Here is a 15,708-nt window from a genome sequence, read left to right as displayed (position 1 = left end):
CCTTATACCTACTGATGAGGTTTGGGGAGGCTCGACAGAGAGATGGAGGGGGAGAGAGAGAGGAGGGAGGGAGGGAGCGAGAGAGAGATAGAGGGGTAGTAGGAGAGAGAGAAGGGGAGAGGGCGAGGAAGGGAGAGATGTAGGGGGGAGAGATAGAGAGGGAGGGAGACAGAGACAGACAGAGAGAGAGAGAGAGAAAAAGAGAGAGAGAGGAAAAGAAAAGAGAGACAGGCACCAATCCACCTCTCTCTGTGGAGTGTTAAACCTACTGAGAGGGATGTCTACAAATGGAGGATCAGTATGCAGAGCACAGGCAGACACCCGGGCTCAGCTGGTGGATTACCAGGCAGCGCCAGAGTGGTTCTACCCAGGTTAGAGGACCTGAGACCTGGGGAGAATGTGTGTTTGGAGGGGGTGTCTATGGAGGTTCACAAAGAGCTAGATACACTGTGCATCGCACGTACACACACACACACACAGCATACCCACCTACAGTGTGCGAGTGCACACATACACACACGCGCGCACACACACGTGCACACACACGTGCACATACACACACACACGCACGCACGCACTCACACAAAGTGGCCGCAATGGGACCGATTAGTAGAAGAAAAGAGGGGATGGAGGTCAGGACATAGGGTGTGGGGGGAGAGAGGAACAGGAGAGGAGAGAGGAATAGAAGGAAGAAAGGGAGAGATGGAGAGATGGAGGAAGAAGGAGTGAGCAGAAGATGAGGAGAAGAAGTTTAAGAAGGTCAAGGGGGGGGGTGCAAAGAACATCCACTGCAGCAAACCACCGGGAGACTGAGGAGGTCATAAGTCTATTTCTGAAAGAACACAGACTCTCTCTCTCTCACACACACACACAGCGCAGCTGGAAAGATGAGAAACACACACCCTGACGCGTCTGTAATATTCACTGAGGAAAATAAATGTTCCATTCATCTCCGAGGCCATTTCTGACTCAGGAGAACATTTTCCCCCCCCGCCTCTCAACAACGCGCCTGGGGAAGGAGAAGTGCCGGCAATCATTTCGCCGATACAGACTGAAGTGATTTTTATCTCGGCAGAATGAAAAACACTTTACTGACAACAAAGCAGTGCTTTATGGCAAAAAGTTACCCTAAACAGCTTGGCGGTAGGCACACACAGTAGTACAGTCTGTAAACATGAGTATGTGGCTAGACTTGGATTTTTCTCAACTCTCGACTCTACTAAACTATCCTCTTCTATTCTATCCATATCTTATTCTATACGATTCTACTCTATCCTATTCTACTCTATTCTGTTCTATTCTACCCAATTCTATTATATTCTATCATATTCTACTCTATTCCATTTTAGGCCTGGACTACACGTATATGGATATTTTTCTAAATGCAAATTTTTTTGTACAATTGGGTTTCTCAACCATATGAACACAGCGTTTTCACTCACATAAACAGAGATTTCTCTAAACGGATAAAAAAGAAATGAAAAAATATCCGATTGAGTGGATCAGTGTGGTTATGTTAAACGGAGCTGGTGTTATGTTAAACGTCAAGCGTCAAGTGTCAAGCCGTTCACACATGCGCATTGAGCAAAATGGTTGTCAACAGCAACAATGGCTCAACTTCATTGTCGGTCCACACAAAATAATCAGTTTTTGCTTTCTTCTTGGTCGCCATAACTTGCTTTTCTGTCCGTTTTGTACTTTTCTTTTCTGTCTGTTTCAAAGAGTTTGGTCTGTTAACGTTTTGAGTCACTGCCGCAGTTTGATGACAACTGACTGCGCATGCCCATAACGTTCTTCTACGGTATTTGACAGATCGTGTTCAGTTTTGGCTTTTGGTATGGACAGAGATATTTTAGTGCTGTGGACAGAGTTTTTTTTTGAAACTCTACTACTCTATCCTATTCTATTCTATCCTATCTGATTCTATACTACTATATCCTATTCTATCCTATTCAACTCTATTCTATTCTATCCTATTCTACTCTATCCTATTGTATTCTGTTCTCTTCTCTTCTATCCTATTCTAGTATACTATTCTAATCTAATGACGAAGTCAGAGGTCGTAGGTCATACAGTACGTACCGGTGTAGACGCTGATGGTGACGACCTTGCTCTCCCGGCTCCCCCACACGGCGTTGATGCTGATCTCGTACTCGGTGGCGGGGTTGAGGCCGGACAGCGTGTGGTTGGTCACGTCATTGTCGATCACCAGGCTGTCCACCCTGCCTGGGGGACGCACAACAGGGAAAAACAGGACACACAAGAGTTAGGAAATCCTCCACCATCACTTCCATAACTTTCTCACTGGAACACTGCTTCTTGTTCTCGGGGCACTTCATCACTGTCCACTCCCTCGGCCGCGAAGGCAGGCGCGCCGCGCGAGGATGTCCCACTTTCACTGTGTCCTCAATCCGACACGTCTCTATTTGTTGCATTGTTGTTACATTGTTATTACAGTGTTATTACAGACAAAACAATCAGAGGACAGGGGGCGTTCGTTGTGACGCACGGAACGAGATGAGGAATGGTATCAGACACCGTTCCTTATACCTTACAATGAGCCCCCCCGTCCTCCGATTTCTACCTCCACCGGCCTCCCCCTGCTACAGTGCAGGTATGTACTGTCCCGTAGCTTACTTGCAGTCTGGTAGGACATCTTGTAGTAGTCGAAGGGCGCCATCGGCCTCAGCCAGGTGATGGTGACGGAGTCCTCGGTGACGTAGGACACGGCCATCTCTTTAGGAGGGTCCATGCCTACGGAGGAGAGGGTGGTCAGAGTAGTGACGTTGCAAAGCGCCACGAAGGTCCACACTGCACGCCATGAGCTGCACAGCGTAGACATAACACAACGTGTCGGTCAACGTATGGTTGACCAGCTCAGGGGCCTTGCGGTTAGAGCGTCCGCCCTGAGATCGGGAGGTCGTGAGTTCGATGCCTCCCTGCTCGGCACTCGGCATTAAGGGTTGGATCGGGGGTAAGACCCTGCGACATACCAGCGTCATGTCCAGGGGGTGTACTTGTACATTGTCAAGCCGCCACACGCTACTGAAACAGGAGATAGGCTCCTGCCCCCTAAGCGCCGTTAGGCTCGAGAACCATCGGTTCTCAAGGCTACTTGCTTATGTTAAGGTTGCTAGCGAAAGGAGATCTGAGAGGTCGTGAACGAACTGTTAATATGTTCTGATTCATCAAATGATATCATACAAACACTGTGAGCCCTACTTGTATTCAATATGCCCCCCCGCCGCCCCCTTCAACCCCCCCAGTCTACACATTTACACAACACATTTACACATTACACAAACACATTACACAAACACATTTTCCATTCTTGAAATATGAAAAGCACTGTTTTATAATTCATATTAGCTGTGCGGTAAAAAAAAGCCGATGTTTAGCGTGTTGTTCCACAGCCCGCTGGTCAGCCAGGAGAGGACAGAGGAAGCGGAGGACATCTCCATCGTGATTGACTCCCCTTGCCCACGGGGGATTACTCTGGGATTTGTTTACGTTTCCCTCGTGCGTCCACCGCGCCGGCAGGAAAGGTCACCACGGAGACAATTGCGAGCAAACAATTAAACCCCGAGTTAATATGTCTAGGAGGTCTGGAGCCATTTTACTCCACGAGAGAGAAGAAGAAAGAAAGAAGGAAAGGGAGGGAGGGAGGGAGGGATGGAGAGAAGGATAGATTGTTTTTGTTTATAACGATTGTTATGGATGGGAGCGCATGAATCTGAATCTGCATGTGAACCAACTGCCACAGCTGGTGTGCCCTCTCCCAATTTCCATTAGGATAATTAATAATAATAATAATAATATCTAATATCATTCACAAGCAGTGAGAACAATTCGCAAGTTGGGCTTCATCCTCATTGAAATTCCGTGAGTATGAAATAACTCCCGCTTGTCCCACCACCAACCCCCCCGCTCCCCCCGCCTCACCCCCCCCCAATGTAAATAAGTTGTGATTATTCATGTATGCCCGTATTTAATTATTTCCCATTCAGCACGGCAAGCTGTGATAGCTGAGGATTGAGAGCGTGCGTGTTCCTATTCAGCATGCCGTCGCCAGGCTGTGCAGACTGCAGCGTTGTGTCTCCAGCAGGTCTGGGCTGTGTTCACCTGTGCGAGGCTCCAAACAGCATATGGCCGGGCTCCGTTTTCACTGTCTCTATTATTTACCACAGGAGTGTACCACTCCAGACATAACCAAGCCAAACCAAGACCAACGCAGCTCTCCCTGCCCACCATAACGTCAGTCTCTCTCTCTCTCTCTCTCTCTCTCTCTCTCTCTCTCTCTCTCTCTCTCTCTCTCTCTCTCTCTCTCTCTCTCTCTCTCTCTCTCTCTCTCTCTCTCTCTCTCTCTCTCTCTCTCTCTCTCTCTCTCTCTCTCTCTCTCTCTCTCTCTCTCTCTCTCTCTCTCTCTCTCTCTCTCTCTCTCTCTCTCTCTCTCTCTCTCTCTCTCTCTCTCTCTCTCTCTCTCTCTCTCTCTCTCCCTCTCCTTCTTCTAGCACGACGGCTGCCAATGGCCCCAGGCCTGAGCGTAGATTACGTTTTGCTGCTGTGACTGGTGGATAGATGATTCACTTACTTAGTCAAATTAATTTGTTGTAGTTGCAAGTGAATGTAAGTCGCTTTGGATAAAGGCAATTTCAATGTCAATGTCATCTCCTGTACCAGGCCCGTCTGCATACACAATCATGGGATCTCACAGAATCAGATAGTAACTGGCTTTGATAAAGACGCTGGCATGTCTACAAGCGTAATCAGATGACAGCTTGCAGGTGTCTCTCTCCGCAGAGTTAATATAACATAATAATACTCTGTGTTTACTGAAAGAAAGAGAGAGAGAGAGAGAGAGAGAAACACACACACACACAAAGAAAGAAACACAGACAGACGAGAGAGAGACAGACAGAGAGACAGACAGAGAGCGAGAGACAGACAGAGAGCGAGAGAGACACAGAGAGAGACAGACGAACGGACGGACGGATGGAAAGACAGACAGACAGACAGACAGAGAGAGAGACAGACAGACAGACAGAGAGAGAGACAGACAGAGAGACAGACAGACAGCGAGCGAGACGATCCATCTTTCTCCCCCCGTCCACCTGGCAGCTGTGACTAACAGACACGCAGACAGCTGAATATATTTCCCTGACACATCCTCAGTCCACACGGAGAGTAATTAAGAGAGGATTACACACAGACGCATTAATAAAGCAGTGAAAGACGGAGAAGAAGCCGGGCCGCGCAGCTGTGAATCCTAACGAGGAAGGAGACACAGAGACAAGGACAGGAAGTGTTGGGATCTGACTGGTCGCGGGAAAAAAAACTTGCTGACAAAACAACATCTCTCTCTGTTCCCTCCGCCGACTCCAGACACGGACGCTCTCTGTCGCCGCTGTAACTATTACTCTACGGGAAGTTTTGCGCCCCGCGGAAAAGTTTGTTTGTGGGTTGCGACCTTCGTTAGCGAGCGTGTTGTTGTTGTCGTCGTTGTTGTTGTTGTTGTTGTTGTGTAGTGTCAGCAAAACGTCGGGCAGAATGTCAGCGTGCCCTCGGTCAGGGGTTGGTCATGCTATGCATACAGAACCACGCCGGTCGGACCGCTCCCTCGTTACTCAGCCTGCGTAATTAGTCCTGATCGTTTCGCTGTATGACCCAGCATGACAATGAGGCACATGACCGCCGCTCTGTTTTTTCGGAGGACGCCGCGTCACCTTGGAGGACGCCTGAGACCCTCCAAACATTTACATTTTTACACTTTTGGCATTTAGTAGACGATTTTATCCAAAGCGACTTACAACAAATACATTCTAAGTAAGTGAATCATCTATCCACCAGTCATAGCAGAAAAAAGTCATCTGTGCTCAGGCCTGGGGCCATTGGCAGTCGTCGTGCTAGAAGAGGGACGTTTTTTTTGTTTTAGGACACGGGGGAGACAGTACAGGGGGGTAGTAGTCTCAGGAGGGACAGTTAAGGTGGAGCCTGAAGAGATGGGTCTTCAGTCTACAGCGGAAGAGTGTGACAGTGCAGGAGACTCAGTTCAGAACCCCACCTGCCCCCCCTGCCCTCCACCCCCCCTAGTCAGATGGACACATACCTGTGGTTAGTCAGGCGGAGACAGGTTCAAAGGTCACCTCCCCCCCCCCGGGTCACCCACGGACGCATACCTGTGGTGAGGGAGGCGGAGACGGGTTCGGAGGTGACGTCCCCCTGGATGGTGATGAGGCTGACGGTGTAGGGGGTGGAGGGGAGGAGGCCCTCCACAGTGGAGTGGTGCCGGGACCCGTCCAGGGTGACCTTGGAGGTGTCGGTGCCGTCCTGGGAGGAGTAGCTGAGGATGAAGAGGCTGGCCGGCGGCGCCGGGGCGCTCCACGCCACCACCACCGAGTCAGACGTGACGTCAGACAGGTAGAGCTGCGTGACCGGCCGGAACCCTGGAGGGGGAGGAGGGGAGGGGGGTGGACACAGATGATGGTCATAAAAGGGGGAGGTGACTGCTGAGGTTGTCAGTCAGTGTGGCTGGCTGGGGGAGGGGGGGGGGGGGGCGGGGCAGTGAGGTGGAATGCAGCATGCAGCATGCATGTAGAATGAAGCGATTAGGATGTAGAATGTTTATTGTAGAATGCAGAATGTAGAATGTCAAATGTCGATTGTAGAATATAGATTGTAGAATGTAGAATATAGATTCTAGATTGTAGAATGTAGATTGTAGATTGTAGAATGCAGAATGTAGATTGTAGAATATAGAATGTAGAATATAGATTGTAGAATGTAGAATGCAGAATGTAGATTGTAGAATGAAGAATGTAGACTATAGTATGTCTGCTGATCACTCATCAGTTCTCTCAGGAGGAAGTGTGAGCCTGTCTGACAGGAAGTAATGAGGATGATGATGATGACAGGCAACCATGACTTCAGGCTCAGCGGGGGACGGCAACAACAAACGCGCTGTCGGAAGCCAGCGGTAATGATGATGGAGTGATGGTGGCGATGAACGTACAGAAGAAAGGGATGATAATGTTGGCAGATCAATAGACAAAATAAAAGAGTGTTCTGTTATTCAGTCTCGCTGTTTTTTTAACAATGCAGCATGAAAGAGGCCGGGAGACGTGTGTTGTCAACAAGAAGAGACGGATAGACGGAGACTACATCACCAAGACAGTCTGGAGTGTGATGGAAACACCGAGAGGAGAGGGAGAGAGAGACAGAGAGAGAGACAGAGAGAGAGAGAGAGACAGAGAGAGAGGGAGAGAGAGAGAGAGAGAGAAAGAAATAGACAAGGAGAAAGACAGAAGGAGAGGGAGAGAGTAAGAAAGAAAAAGCGAGAGGAAACAAAGTGTGTGTGAGAGAGAGAGAGAGAGAGAGAGAGAGAGAGAGAGAGAGAGAGAAAGAAAGAGAGAGGGTGAAAAGTTGAAGATGTTCCTGGGTGTTGGATGGATCAATGGATGAAGGATGAAGGCGTTGTGATTACCCCAGCGTGTGTAATGACCTCATTAGCCGGCGTAAATTATTTAGGCTCACTCCCTCGTGCGCCACAGCATCAGCAGGCTATCTCCTACTCTGATCTCAACTTTAATTCAACGTTGCAGCAGCACTTTCATATCACATAGAGAGCACACTCGTTTTTTTTTTTTTCCCAGACAGCAATCATTTCGAGTTACCGCATAATTGCCGAGGCAGGAGCCTCTCTGAGTAAGAGGCGATGTCGTTGGAATCAACAAATAGGTGATGTTTGTCTTGTACTCATTTCATTATACTGAAATTAGGCAATGGGAGAGCCATTAGAATGCTGTAGCCATCATCATCATAGTGGATTAGGGACTGTCATCAGCCTTGCATTTATTGCCGTACTGTATTGTATTATATTGCATTTCATTTTCATATCATCGTACTCTGCACAGGATTTTTGCTGCACTATTGAAGCCACTGTAAAACCCATCACTTTATTACTTTATCAATGTTGGGTTACTTTTTTTACTTACTTACGCTACTTATTATTATTATTATTATTATTATTATTATTATTATTATTATTATTATTGTTGTTGAGTTTTTTGTATCTGAATTTGTAGCTGCAGTGTCAATATTGAGGAACCGAAGCCAAAGAATTGTACTCGTGTACTTGAAAAGTGATTCTAATTCTGAGTCTGATAGCCCAGTAACTACCTGTGAAGGCGTGAATAAAACCTTTATAAGCCCTACATAGACCAGTAACTATCTGTAAAAGAATTAAGCCCTACATACACTGGACAAAAATAAACGCACACACTTTTGTTTTTGCTCCCATTTTTACGAGTTGAAATCAAAGATTTAAGACTTTTTCTATGTACACAAAAGTGCTATTTCTCTTTTGTTCACACATTTGTTAGTTAGTGAGCACTTCTTTGCCAAGATAATCCATCCACCTGACAGGTGTGGCATATCAGGATGCTGACTAGACAGCATGATTAGTGCACAGGTGTGCCTTAGGCTGGTCACAATAAAAGGCCACTTTAAAATGTGCAGTTTTATCACACAGCACAATGCCACAGATATCGCAAGTTTTGAGGGAGCGTGAAATTGGCACGCTGACTGCAGGAATGTCCATCAGAGCTGTTGCCTGTGAATTGAATGTTCATTTCTCTACCATTAGCCGTCTCCAAAAGTCGTTTCTGAGAATTTGGCTATTAACAAAGCCTTCATAAACCCTTCATAAGCCCTACATAGTCCAGTAACTACATGAGTCCCTTCATAAGTCCTTCATAAGTCCTTCATAAGCCCTTCATAAGCCCTTCATAAGTCCTACATAAGCCCTACATAGCCCATATCTACCTGTGAAGCCCTAAATAAGCCCTACATAAGCCCTTCATAAGCCCTACATAGCCCATATCTACCTGTGAACCCTTCATAGCCCCTACATAGCCCATATGTACCTGTGAACCCTACATAGCCCCTACATAGCCCATATCTACCTCTGAAGTCCTACATAGCCCCTACATAGCCCATATCTACTGTACCTCTGAAGTCCTACATAGCCCCTACATAGTCCATATCTACCTGTGAACCCTACATAGCCCCTACATAGCCCATATCTACTGTACCTCTGAAGTCCTACATAGCCCCTACATAGCCCATATCTACCTGTGAACCCTACATAGCCCATACATAGCCCATGTCTACCTGTGAACCCTACATAGCCCCTACATAGCCCATATCTACCTGTGAACCCTTCATAGCCCATACATAGCCCATGTCTACCTGTGAAGCCCTACATAAGCCCTTCATAAGCCCTACACAGCCCATATCTACCTGTGAACCCTTCATAGCCCCTACATAGCCCATATCTACCTGTGAACCCTTCATAGCCCATACATAGCCCATGTCTACCTGTGAAGCCCTACATAAGCCCTTCATAGCCCCTACATAGCCCATATCTACCTGTGAACCCTACATAGCCCATACATAGCCCATGTCTACCTGTGAACCCTACATAGCCCCTACATAGCCCATATCTACCTGTGAACCCTTCATAGCCCATACATAGCCCATGTCTACCTGTGAAGCCCTACATAAGCCCTTCATAGCCCATACATAGCCCATGTCTACCTGTGAACCCTACATAGCCCCTACATAGCCCATATCTACCTGTGAACCCTACATAGCCCCTACATAGCCCATATCTACCTGTGAAGGCGTCGATGGTGGCGGCGGTGCTCTGCTGCCTGCCTCTCTGGGCGGCCAGGGTGATGGTGTACTCCGTGCCAGGCTCCAGGTCCCTCAGCGTGGTGGTGGTCTGGTCCTTGGGCACGGTCACCTCCGTGGTGCGGCCCGAGGAGGAGGTGTAGGCCACGCGGTAGTGGTCGATGGGACCCTGGACCACACCCCACAGCAGGGTGATGCTGTCGTCTGTGGACGCGCTCACCGTCAGGTCCATAGGCACGTCCAGACCTGCAGGGACGGACGGACGGACACAGTACACACATCTATAACACCTTCATAGGTAGTTACTGGGCTATTACATAGTAATTACCGTAGTTAAAACACATGGTTATAGGGATTAACATAGTAATTACCCTCTTAAATGTCTTTGGAATGACATACTCATTACTGTAGTCAAAACATTGTTGCAGGGGTTCAGGCAAAGTGGTGTCTGCGGAGGGCGCGAGGCATCATTGAAGACCCCTCTCCCCCAGTCACGGGCTGTTTGCCCTCCTCCCAAACGGGAGGCTGTACAGGAGGCTAGGCTCCCGCACCAGCAGGCTTGAGAACAGCTTCTTCCCTGCAGCTGTCAAGCTGCTGAACTCAAAATCCCGGTGGTAGCCTTACCGCCTAGCCCCCTCGCCCTTCCCTCCCCATACCCCATCCCCGATTCCAGCCCCCTCCTCCCCCAACAGGAGGAACATTGCACCCCCCCCCCTCCCCCCATACTACTCAAAAACTCACAGTTTTTTTGCACACTGTATATAATTGTATTGATATCCATAGCCCTTGTTCTGTACATATCATACTGCATATCTCTTAACTGTATATATCTTCGCCCTTGTCTGTACATATATCTGTTCATACTTTTAGGGCTTTTATAGCAATGTTAACATTTATTTAAATGTTGGGCATTTAGCAGACGCCTTTATCCAAAGCGACTTACAACAAATACATTTGTCTAAGTAAGTGAATCATCTATCCACGAGTCATAGCACGGAAAAGTAATCTATGCTCGGGCCAGGGGCCATTGGCAGTCATAATGCTAGAAGAAGGACGATTTTTTTCCTTTCTTTTTTATTAGCACACTGGGGAGTCAGACTATACAGGAGAGTAAGTAGATGTCTCAGGAGGGACCGTTACGGTATAGCCTGAAGAGATGGGGCTTCAGTCTACGGAGGGGAAGATGGTCTAAGTGCTACAGCACGAACCACTCAACTCACCACTCACCCCCGGCTCGTATGCCGTATATGAGAGGACTCCCTGCATTGTTTTCTGTTGAGCACCGTCCCTGCTGATAAACTAGGCTATGTGGGTGCTCTGTGCTCTTGGATCAGCTTAGATGTGAGCAGATAAACAAAGTAAAAAGGCATGAAATCCCTCCTCACCGGTCCTGGCGTTCATCGTGGCGGGGGTGCTCTGGTTGCTACCTTGGAGGGCGGATATGCCGATGCCGTACTCAGTACCTGGCAGCAAGTCTGTGTTAGAGGGAGAGAGGGGAGGAGGGAGGGAGAGAGAGGGGAGTAGGGAGGGAGAGAGAGGGGAGGGGGGAGGATGAAGACAGAAGGAGAAGGAGAGAGCAAGAGAGCAAGAGAGAGAGAGAGAGAGAGAGAAAGGAAGAAAAAGTCAAAGTAAGACAGAGAGAGAACAAGAGGGAGAGAGAGCGAGAGAACAAGAGGGAGAGAGAGCGAGAGAACAATAGGGAGAGAGGGGGATAAGAAGTAGAGAGAGAGAGCGAGAGAACAAAAGGGAGAGAGAGAGAGAGAGAACAATAAAGTGAACAAGAGAGCGAGTGAAAGAGTGGGAAGGGGAGAAGTAAAGAGTGTGTTCATGAAAGTGTGACAGACAGACACAGAGAAAAAGACACACTGTGCACTCCAGCCTACACTGACAAAGAACAATGTAATTTTGAGCATAAATAGAACACCGACCTGACATTCTAAGATATCACAGACAGTGGAGGCAGATGGAGTCTTTCATAACACGGCTGTTAAAGAGCCACATTCATAATTGGAGCCCTGCCAAATATCGTGTTCATCAATATGTTTCCTCAGGACTCCTGCTAACCCCTTCCTTGGCGCATAATTAATCTCAGACTACGCAAATCGATAACTCGAGAACAACTGTGAGTTTCTCAGATTACAGCCGTGTAGAGAAGGGGGGGGAGGGGGAGAGTGAGGGGGGGTGAGTGAAGAGAGTGAGTGAGAGAGAGAGAAAGAAGAAAGAGAGTATGTGAATAAGAGATAAAAAAAGAGAGAGAATAAGAGAGAGAGAGAGCAAGTGTGTGAATGAGAGAGAGAGAGAGAGAGAGAGAGAGAGAGAGAGAGAGAGAGAGAGAGAGAGAGAGAGAGAGAGAGAGAGAGAGAGAGAGAGAGAGAGAGAGAGAGAGAACACTGATTGCCTTTTTCACCATGACGAACAGGCTTACATTTTCCCCTTGTACTACTACAGCACATAGTGCACAGTACACGACGCCTTTCATTCAACATCTTAGAGACCGCTCATGTCAAGCAGCAACCTTTCACTACCCGCATGACTCCGCTACCGAGACAGACTCACTCCACATGTAAGACTTCCTTTTTGGCTGCTTCTCAACTTTCCTTAGTCATCTTTGGAAAGCCCGCTCTCATCCCCCCCCACAAAAAAAATAGCTTTTCAATATCCCAACTTAACCGCAAAACAACACTATCAGTGGCGTCTCAGGTGTGCGGAACAGATGTTCGCGCCGCTGACACCGTGGCTTCCAGGGCTATACCACGGGTTATGAAACGCGTTAATAAATCTCGCTTTCTATGGACTGGGGGACTCTCCGTTGAGGGGGGGCGTACTGTACATGTGGGATTTAGGTCACTCTTTGTCCAGAGAACCGGCCCCTAAAACACCGAAATCTTACATTTCAGTCGTTCAGTAGACTTAGTACTAGGTCTATACTATACAACAGTACATACCAGGGGGAGGCTGGTGGAGGTCGAAATCGGAGGACGGGCTCATTGTAATGTGTGGAATGGAATGACGAATTCCATTCCGGGTATTACTGTACAATGAGCCCGTCCTCTGAATTCTACCTCCACCAGCCTCCCCTGCAGCGTATCCCTGGTACATAGTTCCAAACACCTGGCCATCAAGGACAGTCCCTCCCATCCTCTGAACGCCAGCGTGGCAGAGCAGAGAAGCTCCTTTAGCAACAGACTATGACAACCACGTTGCACCAAGGAGCCTGATAGGAGCCCTTTAATGTCTGCCGCAGTAACACTGTATGACTTTTCCTCCAGCTGGGTGATCAGAGTCAGGCTGGAGGAGGTTCAATCTTACCTACAGTATATACGGTCCCAAATGTCTATTGATCCATCTTTATTTTGTATTTGTACCTATTGTATTTAGCCTATTATTGAATTGTCACTTTATTTTATTGTTGTTGTTTTGTGGTCGGAGCTGCCGTAACGCCTGAATTTCCCCTCGGGGATCAATAAAGTACCTACCCTATCTATCTCTCTATCTCTCTATCTCTCTCTATCTATCTATCTCTCTATCTATCTCTCTATCTATCTATATATCTATCTATCTATCCCTGGTACACATTTCCCTATACCACACATAGCTACAATCCAACATCCCCTCTTTCATTTCTATGAAACAAATCGCCATAAAGAAGCTCTATAAGGAAGCTCTATAACAAAGCTCTATAATGAAGCTCTATAACAAAGCTCTATAAGGAAGCTCTATAATGAAGCTCTGTAAGGAAGCTCTATAACAAATCTCTATAACAAATCTCTATAACAAAGCTCTATAACAAAGCTCTATAACAAAGCTCTATGACTATAAGGAAGCTCTCCAGGCTCTAAAGGAAGCCCACCTGTGAGGGTGGCCCTGCTGGTGGGCCCCTCGTTGCGGGGCACGATGACCTTGTCGTACTGGTCCCCGGCCAGGGTGGAGTACACCACCTGGTAGGCCTCCACCTCGGCCTCGCTGTTGTCCCACTCCAGCTCCAGGGTGGTGGAGGTCTTGGACACGGCCCGCAGGTTCTTGGGGGCGTCGATCTCTGAGAAAAACGACAGGACTGACAAAGTTGGGCCCACTGAGACCAATCATCAGAAGTGGGGGAGACGGTTTCCACATCAACTCTTATTTTCATAATTTACTTTTCATCAGACAGCCACACACACACACACACACACACACAGCACCACAGCGAAGTTATGGCTGCGTTCATTAAATTCGCTCTAAAATCTGATCAGCGCTAATATTATTGCATTGGTTTTTGGGATGTGTGTAGTTGTTTTTGTGGGGTTGGGTGGGTGGGGGGGGAATTAAAAAAGTGGTGGATGTAAACTTAGGGTTACAGTATATATATAAATATAAACTTTGTTGTTTGCTCATGCTTCTCACCAATTACATTTTTTATTTAAAAAATCAATAAATCTGATCAGCACTCATGGAATGCCTCTTGTCCAATAAAATTACTTGGTCCCTTACTTGGACGTTGAACCCGGTCAGTGTGCGCACCTGCACTCTCAGAGCGAATTTACGAACGCAGCCCTTCATCTGCATTTTCATCAGACTATTCACAATCAGTACAGGACACAATAAGTGTGAATTATTATATGCACACTCCACAAAATCAATCCGGCAAATTGACCAGCGGATTTCATCACCCAACGCTGCATGCACACGCTGCATGCACCCTGCATGCACTACTCTGCATGCACTACTCTGTATGCACTACTCTGTATGCACTACGCTGCATTCACTACTCTGCATTCACTACTCTGCATGCACTACTCTGCATGCACTACTCTGTATGCACTACGCTGCATTCACTACTCTGCATTCACTACTCTGCATTCACTACTCTGCATGCACCACTCTGCATGCACTACTCTGCAGCACCACTCTGCATGCACTACGCTGCATGCACCCTGCACTACACTCGAGTGGCGGGCTGCTGCGGGCCAGCGTGCTCCGGTCCTCACCGGTCGTGAACTCCGTCGACACGGAGCCGCTCTCGTTCCCCTTCCGCACGCCGCTGACCGACACCTCGTAGCGCTGGCCGGGCCTCAGGACCTGCAGGGAGTACTGGCTGAGGGTGGGCTGCAGGCGGAAGGTGGTCTTGGGCCCGTCCGCCCCGCCCACCATCCCGTAGCGCAGGACGATCTGGTCCACCTTGGCCCTGGGCGGCGTCCACTCCACGAACGCCACCGAGTCGGAGACGTCGCGGACGATCAGCTGGGTGGGGCTGTCGATCACTGGGGAGGGAGGGAGGGAGGGAGGGTTCAATGGCATCAGATTGCATAAGACTGGGGTTATGATGGTGTTTGATGGTATAGTTTAAGAGCGTCATCTAGATAAAGCAGGGGTTATGATGGTGTTTGATGGTATAGTTTAAGCGCGTCATCTAGATAAAGCAGGGGTTATGACGGTGTTCGTGGTTTGGTTCAACGGCATTAGTTTACATAAGACTGGGGTTATAATGGGGTTTGATGGTATAGTTTAAGAGCATCGTCTAGATAAAGCAGGGGTTATAATGATGCTTGATGGTATAGTTTAAGAGCATCACTTTACATAAGGCAATATAGGGATAGTATCCCGTTCCCATGGGATAGTACTGCGACCAGAACGTTTGACCAAGCACCGTTACTGAGGGTAAATATCAAACGCTAATAATATTGGCGCCACGCAGGCATGCTTAGCGGATTTTGTCTTTGACTAAGAAAGCCTAAACGAGAACTAATGCTGTACAAATATTCTCCCATTTCATCCATTTTAGATGACAGACAGATTGTTGCTACAGATAGCTCTGAAGCCACAGCCAGCTGCTTGAGCTCATTCTATTTATATTCAAATGTTATGTTCCGATACACTGTGTTCAGAGTCTCCAGATAATAAAACAGCTGTGTTGATGCTGAAAACGCTGTGTAGGCCTACTTTATTTCCACACAGACAATTTATCAGGAACCAATAAGGGAATCAATAAAATAATGCAAGCGATAAGCAGAATCGATAATGGAATCGGTATCAATAACA

The 15,708-nt window shown here is 47.8% G+C and overlaps 1 protein-coding gene across 1 annotated transcript in view; it reads right to left on the bottom strand.

Annotated features, from left to right (window-relative positions):
- tnr (tenascin R (restrictin, janusin)) overlaps positions 1 to 15,708 on the bottom strand; it is a gene marked incomplete at both ends in the record, with an annotated part of 63,904 nt that overhangs the window by 23,799 nt on the left and 24,397 nt on the right. The window contains 7 exons of the mRNA XM_080546890.1: positions 2,083 to 2,226; positions 2,638 to 2,754; positions 6,177 to 6,443; positions 9,673 to 9,936; positions 11,076 to 11,165; positions 13,541 to 13,726; positions 14,658 to 14,930. Of these exons, the coding sequence (XP_080403016.1) occupies positions 2,083 to 2,226; positions 2,638 to 2,754; positions 6,177 to 6,443; positions 9,673 to 9,936; positions 11,076 to 11,165; positions 13,541 to 13,726; positions 14,658 to 14,930 (1,341 nt within the window). The remainder of the gene's footprint in view (positions 1 to 2,082; positions 2,227 to 2,637; positions 2,755 to 6,176; positions 6,444 to 9,672; positions 9,937 to 11,075; positions 11,166 to 13,540; positions 13,727 to 14,657; positions 14,931 to 15,708) is intronic.

This window comes from Nansenia antarctica (assembly GCF_963989245.1).
Source record: "Nansenia antarctica genome assembly, chromosome: 16".
In the NCBI taxonomy this organism is placed as follows: domain Eukaryota; kingdom Metazoa; phylum Chordata; class Actinopteri; order Argentiniformes; family Microstomatidae; genus Nansenia; species Nansenia antarctica.
The sequence above is the reverse complement of the archived record's forward strand: the minus strand, read 5'-3'. Positions and strand labels throughout refer to the sequence as shown.